Source organism: Heterocephalus glaber, unplaced genomic scaffold, assembly GCF_053883595.1.
Source record: "Heterocephalus glaber isolate CG9 unplaced genomic scaffold, H.glaber_assembly_v1.0 deba00000621, whole genome shotgun sequence".
NCBI lineage: Eukaryota > Metazoa > Chordata > Mammalia > Rodentia > Bathyergidae > Heterocephalus > Heterocephalus glaber.
This window is the reverse complement of record NW_028258153.1, coordinates 22847329-22870577: the sequence shown is the minus strand read 5'-3', so window position 1 is coordinate 22870577 and position 23249 is coordinate 22847329. Positions and strand designations below refer to the sequence as shown.

At 43.5% G+C, this 23249-nt stretch overlaps 1 protein-coding gene across 6 annotated transcripts in view; it reads left to right on the top strand.

The window, feature by feature from the left end:
- Positions 1–23249, top strand: part of Kiaa2012 (KIAA2012 ortholog) — a 147314-nt gene that overhangs the window by 57639 nt on the left and 66426 nt on the right. For all 6 annotated transcript variants that reach the window (XM_021263620.2, XM_021263622.2, XM_021263623.2 and 3 more), the window contains 2 exons: positions 8278–8346; positions 17864–17940. In XM_021263620.2, coding sequence (XP_021119279.2) covers positions 8278–8346; positions 17864–17940 — 146 coding nt within the window. The remainder of the gene's footprint in view (positions 1–8277; positions 8347–17863; positions 17941–23249) is intronic.

The window sequence follows — 23249 nt, the reverse complement described above, 5'->3', positions numbered from 1 at the left end:
ACATCCATCCTGATCACCATCTCCATCCTCTCCTTCCAGTCTCATCTCTGGTGGCCCAAACATTCAGTCTCCATTCTTTTCCTTCCAAGCTCCTCACATAACCCTCAAATATTTAGAACAGCTCTAAGTTCATTTTTTCTGGGACATTTTTCTTAATAAATCCACCTCATCCCATAACTGCCTAGACTGTAGCCTCAGCCCATTTCTCTCTCTCAGTCCCACTTCTGTTGTTATTGTATTTATCTGCATGTGTTTTCTGTTTAGCTCCCAAATATATGAGTCCTAAGGAATCTTTTCTCTTTATCATGTGTCCAAAAAATGCTTGTTGATTGACTGAATACCCCAGATGCCACAAAGGAAGGTTCTTGGGGGATCATTGTTTTGTTTTTTTAATAAAAAAAACTTAAGCAAAGGAGGAATATGATCTGTCTGATATTCCTGAGACTTTCAGAGTCTGTCAACAGTTATTTGGAAATAAATTCTTAGGCAATTAGATCATGATATCTTGTTTCAGACAGCATAGGGAGAATATATCCTTCAGAAGAAAAGAAAAGATGTGAAGACTAGAGCTGGAATTTGACCCTCTTGGTCATGTTGGGATACTGCAACACTTAGAAAATTCAAAGGCTTAAGAAAAGGTAACTTGGAAGAATACAAGTCAAAACATTGGATAGGCTCTCTGAATTGCTTGTTCTTGATTCAAGTCCTTCATCCATTCTCCTAATCACAGTGCCAGCAGTGGATGTTTTCCTCTCAGAAATTCTTTTATTCAGAAGTTTTTTATTACAAGAAGATCAAGGATGTCTGTGCCAAGGATTCAAGTTGGAACTTCAGGTTCCGTGTAAATTTTTTTTTTTTTTTTGAGACAAGTTCTCGCTATGTAGTTCAGGCTGGCCTTGAACTCCCATGTAAATTCAAATTCCTGCTCTCTTTTAGGGTTCTAATTAGCATTTGCTCTTACCTATAAATGGATTTTCACTCTCAAAATGTTTTTGTTTTTTGTTTTCCATTTAATAAGCATCCTTCACCCTTATAGCTCTTTCTTGGTGTGGCAGTTTTAACATAGATCCACAAATTCTTAGACACTTTCTCCATCAAAAGGGAGACTCTAACTCCCACCCTTTGAGTATGAGGTGGAGATGGTGGCTCATTCTGATAAATGCTATGGCCTCAGGATGTATGTCCCTCCCTTTCGTCCAATTACCTGTGTTTTTTAGTTGATTTTTCTCCCAGTAGGTCCGATGTGACTCCTCCTCCTTTCAGCCATGTTGAATCACCCTGATAAATACTATGACAGAAGTGATGATGTGTGACTGCTGGGACCATGTCTTAGTCCATTGTCTGCCACTATAACAGAAAACCTGAGACTGGATAACTCATAAAGGATAGATCCATGGCTCATGGTTCTGGAGGCTGAGAAGCTAAAGAACATAGTGCCAGCATCTGCTCAAGTCTGGTGAGGACCTCATGCTGCCGCGTAACACAGTGGGTGGAAGGGTGGACAAGGAAGCCAGCAAGTGCAACAGAAACCAAACACAAGGACCTCACTTTATAACAACCCACTCTCACAATAACTGATACAGTCCCTTGAGAGTGAGAACTCCCTCACTCCCTCCAGAATTAACCCAGTCAAGGGACAGCACTTACCCCTGTGTGAGGACAGAGCTCTCGTGACCCAAACACCCGTGGAAGCTCCCACCGCCTCCCAACATCATCACATGGGCATCAGATTTCAACATGAGTTTTGGAGAGGACAAAGCATACTCAAACCATCATAGGGTCATAAAAGCACTGTGACCTTCTCGGTGCTTGGACTAATCTCTCCGGAGAAAGTGAGCCTCTGTATCTATTATGAGGCCACTCAAGGAGCCTACAGCAAGCAGTCCACAAGGCAAGGAACAAAGCCTTCTGATAAATGCAGAATGAACTTTTCAGGCCTGTGAGTGAGCTGCCCTGAGAGAAGATACCTTAGAGCTTCAGATGACCATATCCCTGGCTGATATCGTAAATGCAACCTCATGAGAGACTGAGCTAGAATCCCACATCTCAGCCATTCCCAAATTTCCACCAAAAATGTGTGAGATATAACAAAGGTTTGTGGTCTTTAGTCACTGAGTTTTTTGGCAATTTGTTTTCCAATAATGGATAACTGATATAGTTGGTGTCGTTTCCTGATGGCCTATGATTTGGCAAATAGAAAAATGAATGGTCTAAGAATATCCCAGTTGGTCTCCAAGCACTGACTATGTGGGGCCAACACATGCTAAGGGGTTGACTTTTTCCCTTTGTTCTCCCCATTTGTCACTTGTGATCCTGTAGATTGTGAGGCCCTGAGTGTAAAAGAATCCTTCCACGTTGGTAGGATATTTGACAAAGTATGATTTCCTTTGGGAGCCTGTCTCTTGGCAGCTGTTGTCTTGAAGAGATGCCTAAAGATTTAAAGGAGGACAATTCCTTTAGATTAGTCCATGTGAAGAGGAACAGGGGAGAAAGAACTCAGAACTAAACATCCCAAATCTTAGGTTTTGTTTCTATTTCTACCTCCTGTGACTTCTGTGACTATGGGCAAATAACTTCACCCCTTTGGACCCCAGCTTCTCCATATAGAAAAAGGGGACATGGGTTGGACATTGTCCAACCTCCCAGTGCATGTTCCACGGAATGCCAATTTCACAGCAGGTTGACAGGCAGTATGCACAAAGGGGAAGGCTCTATTATCACAAATATCTGGGAACCAGTGGAATAAAGTTAAGCAGATTCTTTACATAGGCCCTTATAGAGCCTAACAGATCATGGCTCTCTGAGATGTGGATATGCCCTGTTTCCCAAACTTATTTGACAACTGAATACTTTTGTTTTTAGCAAAGTGCCATGTGAATCTAAATTGGTTTTGGAACATATTTTGGAAAATGCTAACCTGATGATTTCTAAGGTTCCTTCCAGCTGTAATAGTGTGTGTTTCTAAATATGCCCCTTCCTGAGTAGGCCGTCTCGGTGGAGTCAGATCTACTATCTAAATCCTGAACCAGGATCTCAGCCATCCACTAATTTATGACTGTTCTTACTTCCATTCTCCAGACATCAATTCTGAATCATAGGGCCCACAGCGCATCTATCTGTGGGAGTAGAGGAAGGTAGAAAGAGGCCCACATGGTAATGATTTGCATTGCCCCTTTTTCCCAGTGTTTGCTAATAACCCATAAGAAATGATGTTGGCAACTGTTACCAGTTCTACTGAACTCAAGTCAAATGAGTGAACACAGAAAATGTGACTGGATATGATGGTTGGGCATCTAGCATTTCCTTCTAGTGGGTTTTCCTGTACTGTGGATGCTAGGAGGCTCAAAACTACATTTCTCATAGCTCAGTGGTTCCGGCGCCTGCCTCGCAAGCGCAAGGTCCCGAGTTCGATCTCCAGTAGCAAAAAAAAACCCACAAAAAACTACATTTCTCAAACAGCCCTTGCAGATAGGGGGCTGGATGCAAATGGCATTCTTCCAATTAAATGTGTTTGCATGAGATTTGGAGGGTACAAGTGAGCTCCAAGTGTGGGACTACTTATGTTGACACTGAGCTTGTGAGGCCTGGGCATGTGGAAGGGCGGTTACCTTGTAACCCTGTTTTTTCCTAAAAGGCTCAGGTGGTTTTGTTCCACAGTGAGATCTCCCCCACAAAGTTCTCCTTAACAAAATCAGGTGATTCCCATCAGTCTGAACATGGGGCTCAGTTGGGTCTGTCATGTATATCACGGTTTGGAGTGGTTTCGGGGTGGCAGTGGTGACAGCTGTGTCTGTCCCAGACTTCAGGAAGAAGCAGGGTTTTTTCCCTCACCATAGAAAAACCAGCAGGACTGCCACAGCCCACACTGAATAGCACTCAGAGAGCCCCAGCAGGGAGCTCCTAACAGACACTAAGGACTCTCCTTTCTGAAACCTCTTGTGATTCTCATAAGCCCAAACATCCCCAACCTTGTACCTGGCTAAAAAGGTGGCATCATCACTACTTTATGAGGAAGAAAAATGTCAAAAATAATAGTTGGCTCTGAATCCACTAGAAAGTTCATTTTTGAAGAAAAAGTTCAATCAGAAATGCTGAACCATAGTTAATTTCTCTTTATTATTTGCAGATGACCATACTTTTTTACAGAGCCTGTGATGCTAAGAATTCCACCTCCCTTCCTTTGTTCTATTTTAGAGAACCCTAAAGTCAGGAGAGAATTTGGGCATCACCAGTGATGGGTGTCACCATAAGCAAAGGAACAATTTCCTCAGATTCACTAGGACTCCAACAGACAAAAAAACCTAAAAGTAGAACTGCCTGAGGAAGTGGGGATGATCTATCTCTCCTGACATCTTCACAGCCCAGCTAACTCTTCCCTCCTAAGATGTTCCTCATGGGGGCTAGAGAGTGTTTATGCAGGGCCACCAGAAACAAGAGACCACAGTTCAGAAACATGTTTGGCGGATAAGAGAATTGAGGCCCAAAAAAGTATGATTTCCTCAGTCATACAATTTTTATATGGCAAATCTAATCTTCCTGTACTCAGTCAGGTTTAAGATTATCCTATCACATCACACTGCCTCCAGCCCCTCTTGTCCATGCTTCCTGGCTTCAAGCACCAGCTGAAGCCTCCCTTTCACAGTGTTACCTGACCACCACACAAACTGATTGCTACCTACTTAGGTTCCATACTTTATGACTGCCTGAGCCTCTTACCAGGCACTCTCTCACTTTTTAAAAATCATTTTCACTCTTTTTCCTATTTTTTTCCTAAATTTAAATTCCCGTAGGTAGACTTCTGTCATCTACTGAATGTCTTAGAAACCACAGTTGGTACTTATAGACCATTCCCCATAAATATTGATTGAAGCTGTAAATAAGACTTTAATGTTCCCCAATATTCATTCTTCCGTTATTCCTTTTATTAATAGAATTTCCATCCTTGAATTTTAGCTGAACATATGACTGCATTATATTTTCCAGCATCCTTTGCAGTTAGGTATGGCTACATGACTAAGTTTTAACCAGTGAGACGAGATTAGAAGTAAAGTGTGCAGGGCTGGGGATTTAGCTCAGTGGCACTGCACCTGCCTAGCAAGTGCAAGGTCCTGAGTTTGATCCCCAGTACCAGAAAAAATAAAAAAAGTAATGTATGCAACTTCCATGTCAATTCCTTAAAAGGAACTTTGCTCTTCCCTTATTCTTTTCCTTTGGATTTTGTTGAGGTGGTGAAAGAGCTTCAACATGTAGAAGAAAACTATGCTCTATGTGATGATAGAGCAATAAGATATAAGGACCCAGGGTGCCTGGATAACTTCATAGAGCAGAACCACCTGTACTGCCCAACTACCTCCAGGCTCTTATGTGAAAGAGAAATAAATGTTTATCTTTTGGTGTCACCTTGTTACAGCAGCTTACCTTGTGCCTTAACATTATGCAACTATGAAGTTAATCAAAAACTATGATGAATGTTTATTTTTTAATTTATTACAGTAAAAGATGCACTTCCATTAATCCTCCTCAAGATACTGCCCCTCACTCTGAGCACACTTATCCCATTGTTCTTGCCATTTTCTAAAGCAATTCTGGAAGTCCTCTTCATGAGTGTCTTTATTAATTGCACTGTTATGGCTGCCTCAATGTCCTAAATCAATTCACAACATTTCTCTTTCATGGTCATTTTTGACTTTGGGGAAGAACCACAGTTGCACTGTGCCAGATCCAGTGAATAAGATCGAGGAGAACAGAGTGTTGTGTTTTTATTTGACAGAATTTTAAGCAGCACAATCGTGCAACTCCATTGAAATACATTGTTCATTATCCATGATTTACAGCACAATTTAAAATCCATCTTCTCACCTGTAATCCCAGCACTTGGGAAGCTGAGGCAGGAGGATTTCAACAAGTTCAAGGCCAGCCTGAACTACATAGTGAGACCCTGTCTCAAAAAACCAAAAAATAAAAAATAAAATCCACTTCTCAACTGTAGCTCACAACCGACTGACTCTGCTAAAGAAGTTGAAACATCACATAGTGTTTCTAAGGTTCCAGGGGCCATATCTCATAATGAAGATTCCTGCCTTCCTGTTAGATGGTATATAGCGGCCCCATTCACCGTATTTATGATGACAGTGGATATAATAGCTGCCAATCTACTCCATGTTGACCTGTGAAAATCCAACTAGTTAGTACTTGCACTGCATCTAACAGAGTATTAATAAAGTTTCAAAATGAAGTATCACTGGACCTAAAAGAGAGAAGGCACTACATGTATATTTTACTCCTTCGATACAATGTACAGAACAGCTATCATATACGAGGGAAACAGAAGGATGTTAATGTTGTGCTGACATTGAGCCTGAACATGCCATCTCCTTCCTTCACCCCATCATCCTATGAAGTATCACCACTCGCATGTCACAGGTGAGGGAATTATCACACAGGAGGGTGACTTACCTGGAAAGAGCAGTGACCAGTGTAGGTGCACTGTGGAGGGGGTCACGGGAGGAGGCACACCAGGGAAGGCCTTGCCTGCCAGGGTAGAGCTGAAATGCTATCTTTAAGCATAAGGAATCGCAGATGTTTGAGCAGGAAAGTCATGCAAGCCAACATGAGTCCCAGAGTGAAGAATAGGTGAGGGAAAGGTGGAGAGCTCCAGCTACCGGAAAATCCTCGGGACAAGCAAGCTGACAAGAGCCTGGACAGAAAGCGATAGGCAGACACAGCAGATGCCAAAAAGGGAAGATCCCAGGGCCTTGCCTGGATGTGGGGATGTCAACCAGCACTCTGAAATCAGAGCACCCAGTGAGCAGCCTGTTTGTGGAGTCTCTACAAAATTGGCTGCAATTATCTTTATTCTGTTTTTACTTTCAGTTAAGAAATGACTGAGGGGAGGGGAGGGTGTGTGTGTCTCCCATGTATTGTAATTAAGATAAAACAACAATTAGAGTCCTGGAGCCTGTGTGCTCCAGCAGCAGCACCACAGAGCCAGTTGAGGCCTCCCTCATTTCAAGTCACCCTCCCACCAGCACACAAAAAAGAGATACCAGCACTGTGCACCTCTCTCCACTTGTCAGCAATGCAGCATGGCTGGATTCTGGATTATAGTGTGCTATAGGGGAAATGGCTGAGCTCCCTAGCAAACAACTGTGGCAACAGCAAGAGCTCTAAGGAAAACCCCCAGAGCAGATTTCCTGGGAGAGAGGAAGCAAAGGGCGGGCAATGGAAAGCCCTGTGAACCCTCCTCTACCGTCTCACCCCAACACATGGAAGTTCCTCTTTCAGGACTGTTCTAGCCTCTTTTTCCTTTCAACCACCGACCACTCAATTCTTGGAGGGAAAATTAGCATTCATTATGCAATTTATCTCTCTCCTTTTAATCCAGAGTGTCTGTCTCCAAGGTCCCTACTCAATAATTAATGTTTGTTCTCATTTTCCATTCTCCAGAGCATCTATTCTTGAACTGTGGGGTCAACAATTAACACTAATTATGGCTTTTTCTGCCTCCGCTGTTGGCTCTCAGAATCCCAGGGTGCCTGCACAGCCTCTGGTAGGCGTGTATGTGTATGCATGTGTATGTGTATACACACATGCACTGCCACCTTGAAGTAGGCTTTTCCCAGCCCCATGCAGCTCAGCAAATCAATACAACCCAGTCTTCCTTGGCAAATTCTCTAGTATATTTATTATCAGTAATGGGACAGTGAGACAAAAAGAAAGAACGGAAAGTGTTTGGACAGGTAATTAGCCTAGAAGATCTAAATCTTTTCCAGTTTGAATTTTCCTGCGGCAACACTTAGGCCCCACAGGGTACATCTGCTCTTCACCTCTGGGAATCTCTTCCCAGCACATGTCAAACTGTTTCATGCTTTTGCTCCTTTCTGAAAGTTCACCTTTCACGTTTTTGAGATCATGGGCCCTGCAGGGCTTCGCCTTAAGCGTCTTAGATAAAAACAATACTTTTCTTAATGGTTTTTTAAGTCTTCTCTCCATGATGCAACTACAGATTCTCAAAATCGTCCAATTTATTGTGAATCCCTTTTCTTAATTTTCATTTTTATCGCTACACGTTTGCACTACATAATGATAACACTCATTGCAGGGAGTTGGTACCTGTACATAGCGCATCTTTTTCTGTCCCCTTTTTCTCCCTTCACTCCCGCTTCTAATTTTAAGCATTGAAGAATCCACTTTGTATTTTCCCCAGTCTAGGGAGAAGGAAATGGATTCTTTTTTAATTTTTCATACTCTTAGGTAAAATTCCTTTTTGTCTTTCAGTCTATGAGTCTGTCCGTTCAAGTATCACCTATGGAGAAGAAGGGTCTGGTATTCAGCATCTCCTAAAAGGTAAGCTTTTCTCTAAACAGTTACCTTTACTTCTCTTTTGTATCATTTAACTCATGGACATGTTTCATGCCTGGACCTCCAGGAATACACATGTACCAAAGGAAGTGGGGAATGGGTGTACTTTAGGGAAAGCCTGAGAAATGCAGAGTCCTCATGAGTTACTCTGAGGCAGCCCCATGTGTTCTGAGTATAAATATTACGGAAGAAGAGAAGTCAGCTTGGACCAAATACTCACACTTAGCTAGCCAAGGAAGGATAATCTGCATAGTTGACCTGTGGTTCCAGACTCTGCACTACATAGTTCCCATGAGAATGAAGTGGGTACTGCCCCCTAGAGTTGTCCACAGCCTCAGCATGCAGAGTCACAAACTAGAAAATTATCTAGAAAAGACCTTCTGGCTCTTATTTCAAGTGAAGGACTGAAGTCGGTTCTGCCCCTTCCAAGATTCCTTTTAGGTTTCATTTTCCCTATGGAGATATACATACGGCAAAACTGTAGCTCATCTTTCACCTGCAGACTTGGCTGCTCCTGCTTGAGACTAGGGAGAAAGGGTGATTAGGGAGAGGCTTTCTCTCTCGCTCTCGCTCTCTCTCTCTCTCTCTCTCTCTCTCTCTCTCTCTCTCTCTCCTAAAAACGGTCTTTGATTAACAGGGAAATGTGTGTGGTCCTCCTTGCTGTTTGGGAGAGGCAGCTGTGAATCCTACATGCGGGACCTGCCCTAGTAACAGGAAGCAACAGAGAGAGGGCTGGAGCCAGCACTGGGTGGAGGGAATTGCTTTTGCCAGAGATTGCAAAAGTAGAAGAAAGGGCACAATCATATCCTTGGCAGTCTCAAAATTTGTAAGCAGAGAAATGCCTGCAAGTCTGGCCTTCTGCATTACTCTCTTGCCATCTTCCTTGGGCACACATCCTGTCCTCAGCAGGAAGAGTTTCAGGGTCAGTTTGCTCATTTTCACATATCAGTTTGAATTAAGACAGGGTAGGTTTGGGTTTTTTGTTTTTTGTTTTGGTTTTTGGTTTGTTTGTTTTGTGGTGCTGGGGATCAAATCACAGAGCAGAAGATGATGATGATGATGATGATGATAATGATGATGATGATGATGGTGATGATGGTGGTGGTGGTGATGGTGGTGGTAATGATGGTGGTAGTGATAGTGATGGTGGTAGTGATAGTGATGGTGGTGGTGGTAGTGATTATGGTGATGATGGTGGTGCTGGTGATAAGGGTGGTGATAACCACTGTTGAATATCTCTGGTATGCCAAACACTGCTGAATGTTTTACATGCATTAGTTTGCTTCATCCTCACAGCAATGATATAATTATCTTCACCTCTCATACAGGATGGCATGACTCAGAAAGGTTAAGTGACTTGCCCAACATCACACAAAGTGGCAAAGCTAGAATCTGAACCTGCATTTTTCTGCTGTGTGTGGTTACTAGTGGCGTCAACATAAACAGCCACATTTCTATCAGACAATATGTGACTGAATAATGACCCCTCCCAAGAAGTGGCATCTGTTGAACATTCATTTCTCCCTCCAATTCCCCTTACTCAGCATCAGATACTCACTTGCGGGTAGTACTGAAAAAGATTTGTAACTTTCAGCAGTATTATGGGGAGAAGAGGAAAAACTGAAACTCTTGTTTGAGACAAATTTTCAAGCAAGATAGGCCTGCTTTACAGTGCAGCTCTCTAAACCAAAAATGTTCTTCTTAATACAGCCCAAAATGTTACATTCTCACTTCATTCTACTATTAAAATCTCACCCACAAAAGATTCATTTTGGATTAGGAGGTTAAAATACTGATACTTCCGAGAAACTCCTGTAGTCTATTATACTTTAGTAAAATTAATCAGTTAGCTTTCCTCTTGCAACCTAGCTGGTTAGAACAGCTGCTCTCTGAAGGAGGAAAGTTCTGATGGGGTGGAAACACAGGTGAGTAATTTGGAAATAAGTAGAGTTTTAAGGTTGAAATATGCCTGACTGGTGGAGAGCCCCAGCGGACTTTGAGGAACAGAAGAGTGTTACTATCGGAGAAGCGGGTACAAGAAGGAGGAAAGTACAGAAATGGAAATGGTGGGCACCAGAGATAAACTTCTATCACAGCACCACTCCACAGCAAGCTCTACATCCAGGAAGGAAAAGGAAATTTTATTTTTTATTATCTTCCCTCTCTATTCCTAATAGCTAAAAGGTTTTAGAATAGCACACATCTCTTTATTTCCAGGTGTTTATTTGTTTGTTTGTTTGTTCCAGTAGTAAGGGTTGAACCCAGAGACTTTGCACTGAGCTACACTTCCAACCCCATTGTTGTTTGCTTGTTTGTTCGTTTGTTTGTTTTTGGGGACTTAATCTCACTGAGCTCCCCAGACTGGACTTGAACTTGTGATCCTCCTCCCTCAGCCTCCCATTGAAGCTTTTAAATATATCATTCCCTCTGCCTAGAGCACAATCCTTATCGCCTCCTATCCAATGTCTTTTTTTTAATTATGGTAAAATATATCTAACATAAAACTTACCATCTGAAACTTTTTTTTTTTTTTGGTACCGGTGATTGCACTTGGGACCTTGCGCTTGCGAGGCAGGCGCCAGAACCACTGAGCTAAATCCCCAGCCCCTGAAGCATTTTTAAGTGTATAGTCAGGAGTTCAGTACACCCACAGTGCCGTGTACCCAGGCTGGAGAACTCTTTTCATCTTGCAAAACTGAAACGCTGTTCCCCCTGAACAATTCCCCATTCTCCTCTCCTCTAGTTCCTGCCACCCACCATTCTGTGCTCATTTCTCAATCTTTACCCCTTTTCCTGGTTAACTTCTATTAGTTGGCAGCCCCAGTCCCAGTTTAGCTCTAGGGTGACTCCCCTCCAGGCCAGCGTCTGCTCTCCTGTCCCCTCCCTCACCCGCTTCCTCCTCCTCCAATTGTGTGCCACGCCCCTCCTCATACTACACCTAGCGCTACCTCTTAATGACATCTCTCTCACGCTATGAGATTCCGAGCTTCTTTGTATGTATTTCAAGACAGTCTCACTATGTCACCCAAGCTGTCCTCGAACTTGTAATAATCCTGCCTCGGCCTCTGGAGGTCCTGGGATTACAGATGTGCACCATCACACCCAGCTTAGACTTCGAGCTTTCTAAGGGCAGGGACACGCTGGCATCCCAATAGCTGGCACCATGCTGCTAACACACACTGCCCACTATTGGCATGCATTTGCTGCCTGAAAGCCTTCAGCTCCTATGGGAGCTAAGCAGGCTTTTTTTCAGGTTGACTTGAGAGCCCATTCACCATGCAGAACATGGTCTCTTCTGGAAAATGCACCCTAAGGACTGCTCATACACGAGCACAGATGGCCTCTTGCAGGGCCCAGAGTATAAGAACCTTATTTGTTCCTTTGATTTGCTCGACAACCTTAACAAAACAATCCTTACATCTCTCTGTGTGGAACATTCCTCATTTGTTTTTAAGGAAATGGATATAGCAGTGATATGAAAATGCCTGATACTCCCTGGAATTGAGTTCAAAGAGCAATTCAAAACATCTATTCCTTGGAGTCACCTCTAGAGCTGTCACCATTTCTTGGGTTTTTTTCTGGTCATTTTGTTTTAATGAATATTTTTAGAGAAAAGTGGTAGGCTTCCAAAAATATTAAATAGATGATGGACTTTGTGGGTATTTGTAAGCTGGAAGGTGAGTTTCAGCTACTTGCAAATGACTTACAAATTCAGGGACACACGTAATTGGTCATTTTACAGAGGCATGAGGTCAATGTCATAAACTTAAAAGGCAAGGAGACAGAGGACCATCACTAAAGTAGGGAGAGCTGAGCCAGCCTCCCAGCACCCACAGCTCAGTGCCATGTTCTGTGTTCATGGCAACACCTGTAATAGCTTTTGTGCAGCTATATTCTATAAAGAACTGTGGCTTATATAATATATGTACATATATATACATGTACATACGCATACCCATACACTACACATGCACTTATACACATACACATACCCACATACATGTACATGCACACATATACATGCATGTGTATCCACATACATGTACACGCATACACCTATACATGCACGTGCGTGTATGCATACAAATATACATATGCATACACATACGCATATTTTTTAATTGCCCTAAAAATAAGGCAGTTGCTGGGACTGGTGATGAAAGTATGAGAAAGTGAAGTGGTCAAACAATTTGATGAGGCGCTGCTGAAAAAAACCCAGCGTTTTGTTTGTTTTGATTATCTTTTTGAGACGGGGTCTTGCTATGTAGTCCAGGCTGGCCATGGAACTCTTACATAGCCCAGGCTACACTGGAACTCATGATCCTCCTGCCTCAGCCCCAAGTGCCAGGATTATAGGCACGTGCCTCCATCCCCGGCTTCAAAAAGAACAGTTTTATAAATCACTGTAAGACTTTATTTATATTCACTAATAACTGTCTGAAGAATGCTCCCTCATTTCTCAGCACTACATCAGTTTTACTGGGGACACAGTATACACTAGGGGAATTCACAACATAAGGGTTCCTAAAATTCTCAAGATGTGTCCTCCCAGGCCCGGGGATTTGGCTCAGTGGTTCCAGTGCTGGCTTCACAAGCGCAAGGTCCCGAGTTCGATCCCCTGCACGAAAAAGGAAAAAAAAACAAGATGTGTCCTCCTGAGAGCCATGGTCCGCTGTTCACTCGATGGGTGATATTCATGAAAGCCAAGGGCTTTGCAGTGTATTTGGCACCATACATTTTAAGTCTGGGGTGGATTTTAAAATTGTGTGAGAAAGAAAGACAGAGAGAGTTATATTTGTAAACCTGCAATACAATTTAAAATATTAACTTTTCTTCTATAGGAGTGGTCAAAACATTTACAACTTTCATTAACTCATAATCTAGAAATACTGTTTTCTGTGTCCTTGCCCTTCAAGTATTTTATTATCTTCTCATCCAAAACAGCCATAAAGTAGCATGAGGTTCTTAAGCACTTTTTTTCCTTGCTAGTTTCTGTCACTCATGCTTCTTTCACATATTCCCTTGTGGCCTAAGAATTTTTCTGTTGTTTATTTCCCCACAATTCCACATTTGAAAATTAATGTAGCCATCAGCATCAGAATGTGTTCAACAGAAAGAATCAGTCTCTGTTACAAAACACAAAGCAGTTGCCTATTTGTTCATTCATTCATTCACTAAACATTATTTCACCACCTACTAGCAATAAAAAAATTTCTTTGATGTCGGGGATTTAGCTCAGTGGTTTCCCCACCTGCCTTGCCAGCGCAAGAACCTGAGTTTGATCCCTGGTACAAAAAAAAAAAAAATTTCTTTGAGACAGGATCATACTATATAGTTCAAGTTGGCTTTGTACTCACTATGTAGCCCAGGGTGGCCTCAAACTCAAGGTGATCCTCCTGCCTCAGCCTCCTGAGTGCTGGGTTATGGCCATGCACCATCACACCCAGCTTACTAGCAACAAACATTATGTTAGCCACAAGAATACAGTTTAGAGACAGAGTCAATGCCTTGCAGTCCACAGTGTAGAATAGTTGAGGGCTATGAAGGAATACCTCCTAATTCGGCCTAGAGGTTGGAAAGGCTTTGGGACACACAACAACACTTGAGCAGTTTCTGAGGGTATGTGTAGAAACTGGCCAGGTGAAGATGAGATGCCTGAAGAAAGGGACCCCATGAAGGTTAGAGGATGGGGCTGGAGGGGGGAAATGTAAATGACCAATAAGAAGCACCCCAAGTCACATGCTGGACAAGTGTCAGGAATGCAGGGGAAGTAGGCAGGAACCAGACTGTGAAGGGCCATGGGCAACAGCTAAGGAATTTACCCCAAGGGCTGCAGGGGTATGCTTACCTAGGAACTGACGTAACCAGGTTCTACTTTAGAGGAACAACTCTCCTTCCTACGTAGAGAATGGATTGGCCTAGGTACAGGTAGAGGCCAGGAGGCCACGTCCATGGTATTTATGAACCAGGGACCAAGAGCAGTATTTTCTAGAAAATTGACTCCACCATCTGAATTGAATTGGCTGCTTGCTTTGTACGTAGTAGATCCACCTTCAGCTCAATTTTTAATTCCTTCCTCCCATGCTCTTCCGCCACAAGTCTCCTTATGAATCCTGTGCTGTGTGCTACAGAAAGCATTCTTATGTATCTGATGCTTTGTTGCTACACAATTCAAATTTAAATTCCGTCATCCAGCTTGGCTTCCATCTGGGGCTTGGTAAACTGCCATGTGCCCTTGGACTTCTTCATAAAAAACAATTTACGAGCTTTTGCAAGAACGTAGCATTCCCAAAACTAAAGCCAGACCCTTGAGACCTAGCTAGTCTTGGTCTAAAAAGATATAAGTAACTAAAAGGGCTGTTGTTTCAGATTGGAAGGAAAATACTGCCTTCACCTTTGCTGGGCCCTTCCATATTTAAATTCAGATTAAAGACTCGGAGTTTCCAGATCTGTGTACCTGGCTCCTCAGTGGAAGCCCCCAGGGGCACGTTTTACCCTGGAGATCTCTTCCGGTCTCCAATGACTGTCTGCTACTCCTGTTTCACCAGCCTCCTAATCCAGGAAGACTTGAAGGGAAAACGTGTAACATAAATAGTCTTAAATCTTGTCCCAAGAATTTGATAACGACAATACCAAAAGGCCATCTTAGGTCTCAGTCTCCTGCATTAAATAAGCAGATTAAAATTTACTATAACACGGCCAACACTCTATAGGTCATAGGCGGCCTGAGTCACATCATATAAAATAAAGTATTTTTAGATTTTCTTAAGGAGAGGTCAGCAAGACCAGAATTATCCTTCCTTTTATAGTTAGGTTTATACGCGGAAATTTTTTTTAATAATCTGGAATTTATATTCGCATTTTCCATTTATGACCAAAAAACATAAAACCATGAATGTACCAAGACTCGCATTTGGGCCTGGGGCCAGCAAGTCCATGAGCAAAGCTGTGGGCCAGCAGAAGTGCTTTCTGAGCTCTGTTTGCAGTGAACACATCACCTCTCGGATGCTAAGTCACAACATGTTACGGAGGTCCCAGAAAGCACCAAGGGTCCCTGAGAAATGGTATACAGGGTAGGCCCTAAACAAATGTGAAGAGGCTCCTGCCGGCACCTCAAACAGCCACTGTGCTGTAGACATGGGACCCTTGGCCACTTCAGAGCCGGCGGGGCCAAAGTCTTCATCAAGTCCTGTCACACATTGAGGGAGGAGCTGGGTGGCCCTGCTGGCCTGATATGGTGACTTCACTTTGGAGTGAGGTTTCTAGTTTGCTATTAGATGGAACCGACCAGAGCATGCCATACCTAGAGAAATAACCACTCTGCAACAATGGGAATAAATCTGACTATATTCCATTTTCCTTTAAAACAACTTGGAAAGTAAACACTGTCAACACAGATTGAAATAGAAGGAAAGTTGAAGATGCCATAGTCCATGCTAGCATCAGATGCTCTTTCCTGCTTTTCAAGTTTTGAGTGTTTGGTGAAGGATCCCAGGATGTGAACAAGACAGGAGAGGTTTGGGATGAGACCCCCTCTGGCAGGGTCACCTTTGAGGTGGCCTAGTTATCTGGTGGCAGTGCTATCTCCCTACTAAAAGCCTGCAGTGAGATTAAATGCTGGTGTTTGAAAATCTGCTAGGCCTGATGGTGGGCAGCCAAGGCAAGAATGTATTTCTGTTTATCTCTTCAGTGGCAGAAAGACTGTGAGGTCCCAGCTTCAGGCATGCCTAGAAGTGCCACAATTATATTCTGTGACTGTCACATCAGCTCCCAAGCAAGGAGGAGGGCCCAATCCTGTGTTCACATCCAGGTCCCATTGTCAATGGGTCAGTGTCTTTGACTTGGTAGCAAGGATAGCTCTTACCTTATTGCTCCGAGAAGGAGCTTTACTGCCCTCATTGCTTTATGTCCCAGGAATGCTGTTGGAGTTGTGTCTCCCCCTTGACAGCTTGCACCTCAGTAAATTACCAAGGTCTTGACCTAAAAGATGAGAAGTCCTAAACAATTTTTCAGTCTCCGATCTGAAAATATGTTTACATTTCTTGAACTCTGGCTGACTGATTCATTCCCCCTGGTGTTGCAAGAACTTCCCTCATGCATTAGAATTTATAAGCTTCATTCCTGAGACCGGGGTTCTTTCCAAACCACAGTGAAGTGGACCTCATCACAGCACAGATCTGCAGGGCCGGATCTGACCAAAGGGTGGCTCACAGCAGGCAGTTGTGATGGGACAGGTTCAGTGAGGTTAACAGGAAGCAGCATGACGCAGAGGGAAAGCACAGACATTAAGATGAACATCTGCTCCTGGCTCCTGCTCTTGTGCTATCTCAAGGCACATGCTTGAGCCAACTGCGTAAAACCACTGTCTGGGCCTCAGTTTCCCCTAAGTTAAATTTAGAAAGAAATATCCTAAGTCTACGCAGAAGCCATCTTCAAACAAGACAGAAGAGAACAGCTGAGAAACCACAGAAAAGGGAAGGTCAGCCCACAAAGGATGAGTATAGGCTTCGGGTCAGAAAGACGAAGACTTGGAGTCACAGATGGCTGTTGGCTCTTTTTTAAAAGAACATTTATGAGTACCAAGAATAGGAAGAATTTTTTGTTGGACAAAAGTCCCATGGAAGAGACTAAAATCCTTGTGCTTAGCCAAATGTATTCCTCAAACATTCCTTTATAAGTATTACAGTTACTTTCTCTGGGAGGAGAAAAAGAAACCTGTTAGCACTGTGGAGTTTTAGGGTATGGGCACTCTGGGTCAAACTCTTCCTCCAGATCTCAGTAATTGTACAACCAGGGTTGAGTGACTTTTCCAGTCTCGGCTCCTACACTTGTGGAGCAACACCAGCCATGAGTGTGTCAGGGACTGTGCTCCACACCAGGCTCACACCGCGTGGCACCTGCTCTGCGCAGGCTCCTCCTGCAGCCCCACCCTTGTCTCCTGCAGGTGGTGCCTTTCCTGTTAGGAGAGAGGGAAGTCTCTGATCTCCACCTGGAAGCTTCCAGAAGCATTTTGCTATTCAGCAGAGTATGATCATACAAAATTTATATTCAACAGCATCAGCAGATTTTTTTTCCATCAATATTTCCTTTTTAATTTCAGTTTTACCTGAATTTTAATAGCACAGAGAATTTACCTTTGTTCTTTTAAAGAGCAACTGAAACAAGAAAAATCTAAATTTGGACCGGGGGTTTAGCTCAGTGGTGCCATGCCTGCCTCACAAGCACAAGGTCCTGAGTTTGATCCCTGGTACAAAAAAAAAAAAAAAAAAGAAAAATCCAAATTTGAATGTAAGGTCTTCACATTATGTGTAACATGGTGTTTAATCTGTGCTTGTAGACTTTATGGGTGTCATCTGGGGAGTAAGTATGAATGCTGTGGGTATAAATGTGTTTATAATCTTACACACATCTGAACTAGGAGGGGAGTATATGGCATATATAAAAACTCATCAGACTTAGTTCTGACAACCTTTATGCTTTTTCTTTCTGATTCTTACCATAGCTAACACTGAATCCGGGACCGATCTTCACATGAATCTCTATGAAAGCTCACCTTTGACGCAAACAACAGGGAAGCAGGTATAGTACTGACTCTGGGCGTCAAATCTTGGGTTGTTTTCTGGGCTTGCTGTGTGACCATAGGTGGATCTCTCCATCTCTCTAAGCCTCAGTGGTCTAACCTGTAAGATGAGGTAGGTAGACCGGCACCTCACAGACAGAATGTCTCAACTCAGTCCAACAGTGTTGGCTGGCTCCTCCCTGACTTCTGCAAAGTCAGACAGGAAGAAGAAAACACCAAACAGTGTCACTCACTGAAAAGGAAGGCACACATGTTCATTCCTAATGGGAACAAAAAATTAAGGAAAAAAATGTCCCAATAGTCAGGAAGACAAGAGAGGCTTCCTCTGGGTGGCTAGGAATATCTATTACTGGTTAAAGACATACATGCAGGACTATTTACAAGTTTGTTCCCTCCGTGGATACTCTGAGGCAGAGGCCAGCTTCAGATTCTCAGCTGAGAGCCCACGCAGGAGGATTCCCAGGGCTGAACCGGGGACTCAGAACCCGAGCTGGGGACAGCACACGAGGCTGCAGGGGACCCGTGGGCTCTTCCTGCTGTGTAATGGCCTCTGGGCCACAATCTTTGGGCCAAGATTTCCCTTATCTCCAGCATCCACCCGTGCCCTGGCTTTCTAGGCCACATCTCTCTCTGCCACCACTCTTTAGAAATAACAATAAAAGTGGGTTTGCTTTCGTTGGTGCACCTGCACTGGGCTCTGAGATAGGAACTGAATGAACCCTCACTGTGAGAACCCCAAGCCTGGGTTCAGGCCTCCCCTGAAGCCAAAGAGCTGGCCGCCCCACCCTCTTGCTACTGAGGGATCACAGAACCGCATTGACATTTCTTTGAGTGCCTACTGTTTTCTGCAGTTTTTGTTTTTGTTTTGAACTCACTATATAGTTCAGGTTGGCCACAAACTACACTATGTAGCCCAGGCTCGCCTCGAACTCACAGAGATCCTCTTGCCTCAGCCTCCCCAGTGCTGGGATTATTGGCATGCACACCTTTCCTGGTTGTTAATGTCTGCTTTGAAAATGCCCATTATAATAAGGGATCTGGAACCTTTTCTTAAATTAGATAATCTATGACTAAGGAACCTATAATATGCTATATTTTGGTAATTCCCCAACTCAAGGCCTTGCAAATGCCTCTCACAACCTGAACACTTCAGATTCCCAAAGCCCACCTCAGGGATTCATACTGCTACACCACAGGAGACCAGAGTGACTCTGTCATGTCAAATTAAGTGTCCTAGAGTGAATATGAACTTAGCAGTTGGAGAGACCTGGGGTCTTAACTCTGATCCTGGGTTCCCCTGCAGGCTGTGGCAAGTCGTTCTACTTGGGGGCCCTTTGTAAAATAAGGGGGTGGCTCCTGCCAGAGCAATGGGTCTGTTAAAGTCAGGTGCCCTCCATTCCTTTGAAGGAAAGAGAAGCCATCCCAGGAAAGGTCTGGGAGGCCCCGCGGCCCCAAACTCCAGGAAGACAGGCTGGGGGGGGGGGGTCCTTGCCCCCCTGCTTGAGCCAGTGCCTTCTATTAGATTAATCACTGGCTTCACTTTAACTACTTCCTCAGTCTCCTCCATGCAAATGACTAATTTCATGTTTACTATAAAGCATCTGGAAAGGATTTAGGAACAAATTTCAGCCCCGCAGACTCCAGTTACCTACCTTGATGGGCCACTGGCAGAGCTGCGGTCTTTCTCCTCTGGAGCAACGAGTATGTTGTACAGAACTGACCCTAATCAGCAGCAGCAGGGCCGCCCCTTTCTTTCCAATAATGCCCCATTGACTCCTGTCCCTCCTGCCCCTCCCCTGGGGTGGCTCAGGGACACAGGATACTTCTACTGTTCTAATCACAATGCTATGGGGGGAGTCCCCAAAAGTGGAGTATTTTGGTATCACCACCCTACAGAAGTCACAGAACTAGGCTGGGGGTTGATTCCTGCCCTGCAGGCAGAGGGAACCGGACAGCAGTCACTGGCCAGTCAGGGAGGCCCGGCCCTGCTGGCTGCCTCAGAGCGCCCCCTACCGGTGGGCTTGGAAATCTGCGCTGGGCGCCCGGCCGCAGGGAGGGTGCGGGTCCGGCGGTGAAGGGTGAGGGCGCAGGAGGCGGCGCGGCCCCCACTGGGGCCCAGGCCGTAGCCTGGTGCGGAGGCCACGTAGCAGCCCTAGCAACCTCCTAGGGCCTGGAAGAGGGGTTACTTCGGAGGAAAGGGGGTTAGAAAACTGCAAAGAGAAATGTGGAGATGAAAAGAGCAACGAAAAAAGGTGAGCCAAGAAGACGTGTCTCAACTCCAAGCTCCCATTTCCGCTTTCAAATGCACGGCCTCCCCACTGTGAGCAGAATCAAGTATTTATGAAGGCATTTTTTGCATATTAATAGCTGCATATGGAGGAAGCTTTGCCAGTTCTGAAGTCCTAAAGGGACTGCGCCCTTTCTTTAATGCAGGTCCGCCCAGCTGCTCGCAGTTTGGTCCTGTCCTCCAGACTCTTCCCTTCCCGCCCGGGGCGCTCCGCCGGCCCTCGTTTCATTACGAGAGATTAGTTCCCGGGACCCCTCAGAGTCCGGCACTGTTTGTCCTTCTGGGGTCGCTGACATCAATCGCCAGGGAGATTTCTTCTTCCCCAGGGCCTCTGTGGAGAGGCTGCGGGTTGGGCAGGATGACCAGTACCTAAAGGGAATATTAAAATTGTAAATTAAACCTCCGGAGGGAAATACTAACATGATCTATGCAGTGACAGGAGAAGAGTAAAATAATTTCATTAACTTTACATTACTGTCTCTACTCAGTAAAATTACATTTAATTTTAAAAGAACGTTGAGAGTCAGAAAAATAAGCAAAAAATATAAACAATTCATATTTCTAAAAATAATAATAGGAAATTTGGAAAAATATTCATCCTGGAGTGCAATCTAAGTGCATACTGAGACAAACTGCAGGTACCATTTCATATTTGAGATTTGTGCCTCCTTGCACATTTTGTAATGTTAACAACCAGTGCTGCCGAGGCTTCGGTAACCCTGGACACTTAAGGGGGGATTGAAATTTGCAATTCTTTTGTAAAACAAAAGGGCAGCAAGACTGATGAAATGTGAAGAAGTATTCATACCCATTGATTCAGTATTTCTGACTTTTAGAAATTTATCGAAAGGAAATAATTCAGCAGAAAAAAAAAAGTGTGAGTGAAGGTGTCCACAGTACATTATCTACAAGACAGAAAAACTGGAAATAGCCTAGGCATTTAAATCAGAGAAATTGTGACATAATTATGACATAGCAGGCTAATTCAGGCATTAAAAAATGATAATTGTTCATACTAGAAATTGTGAGTTAACACTCATGGTTCAGCACAGGTCTTAAACTCACTGATGTTTTGAGCTGGACATTGGAACTGGAGTGACATTTTGTTTTGGAGACTGTCCTCTGTGTACTCATAGGAGCTGAGCAGCATAGCATGAGTGACAAGTCATGCCAGGAGCACCCCTCCCTCTGGTGACAACTAAAATGTTTCCAGACCTTGCTAAATGCCCCCTGGGGAGCAAAATCATCCCCAACTGAAAACCACTAATTTGACATTTTGAAAGTGCAAATCAAAAAGATATATCGATTATGATTGCAACTGTTTATTTTGTTTTTAAGTATCCATAAGGAAAAGACTTAAAAATAATGCATGAAAAAATGCAGTCAGGCTAACTTGGAATTAAGGATGTGCTGGCCTAAAGTTTTTTGTTTGCTTGTTTTTAATTTTATTTTGTTTCCCCAGGGTTTTTTTCATTGTTTTGCCATTTTTCACCCTGTCAGTTCTCCCTGTGAAAAAGAGAGATGTATCATAAAAAGAGCTGATTTTATCAAATGTTTGAAATGTAGTTTAAAATGATCGAGGAGTCATAGTGTATAAGTATACAGCAAGCTAAGCAGGAATCATAGCACCCTCATTTTTTTAACTAACTACTTTTAGTTTAAGACATTTAGCACTAATTGGGTTTTCATTAGGCTACTATTGAACAGGGCCATCAGAATCTACCCTTCAAGAGTCTCAATCTCTTTTCAGCATTTTATCCCTCTGACTCCAACACTCTGAGAGACAATGAATTTGCCTCTTATTCTGAAAAGTTAGGGTCTCAATGGGAAGGGGAAGAAGAGAGAGGGGAGGCAAGGAAAGGAAAGGAATTTTTTTAAAAAATAAGACTCAAAGAAAAAATGGAAATAGAGTTCTTGCAAATGGGAAGGGGAATAAGAGTTGGAGGAAACAGGGAGGGATGGGACAGGAAAGGGACAAAAAAAATTAGAAAACAATAAAGCATTAAGACATGTTATGTACATGTACAGACTCTCTACCATAAATGCAATGATTACAGACTGCAAACATGGACTAAGAACAAAAAATTTTGAAGTTAGTGTCTCAAGTATGAAACTCTTGTCTACCCAGGTCCATCTGTGCAAGCTTGGGACAAGAGAAGCTCTGAGCCTCTCTCTGATTAATAGAGCTGTCAGCGGCAGAGAGGTTGTCATTAAACAGTCTCAAAGAACAAGCTCGGCCCTTAATTAGATTCCCCACCACCACCCCGAGAATGGGGCATCTCTGTTTAAAATAAGAAAGCAACATCTCTCCCCAGCCTTCACCTCCTTGATTTCCCCTCTTTGTTCTGCCGACCTCCAGCCTGGAGAGGCAAACAGCCTCCTCTCCCATGCTTTATCTTGGGTTGAGTTTGATTGCTTTGTGAGGATTTGAACTTTCAGTGTCCTTAAATCCTGTTACTCTAGAATCATGTTCCTTTTTCCCATTTCACGTAGCTCTGCTATTTCCATCTGTGCTATCTCTTGAGTTTAGTTTTCATGAGTTTACCACAGCATAAATTCATATTTGATCTTATGTGTCCTAAGTTTACCCTTTTGGGATTTCAAAGAGCACACTGGGATCTGGGTTGAAAAGGCCTCAGTGCACTCCCTCTGTTTCCTTGGGGCTTTCATGGATGGTGTTTATCTCTCCTGTCAGCCTTTCTCCTGTAGGACAATAAAACCACATTAGCATCTGTAGACATACTATGTTTTGTGCAAGGGCATAAAAGTCACTTTTCTTTCAGTGTCCTTTCTTTTTTTGTTTTTTATTTTTTGAGACAGGTCTCATTATGTCATTCTGGCTGGTCTTGAACTCACTGTGTAGCCCAGGCTTGCCTTGAACTCAATGGCAATCTTCCTGGCTCAGCCTCCTGAGTACTGAGATTACAGGTGTGCACCACTACACCTGGGTTCTGTGTCCTTCTAAACTGTGTGATTGCCTGTTGTCTGGTTCTCTTTTTTGGCAAATGTCATCTAAAAAAA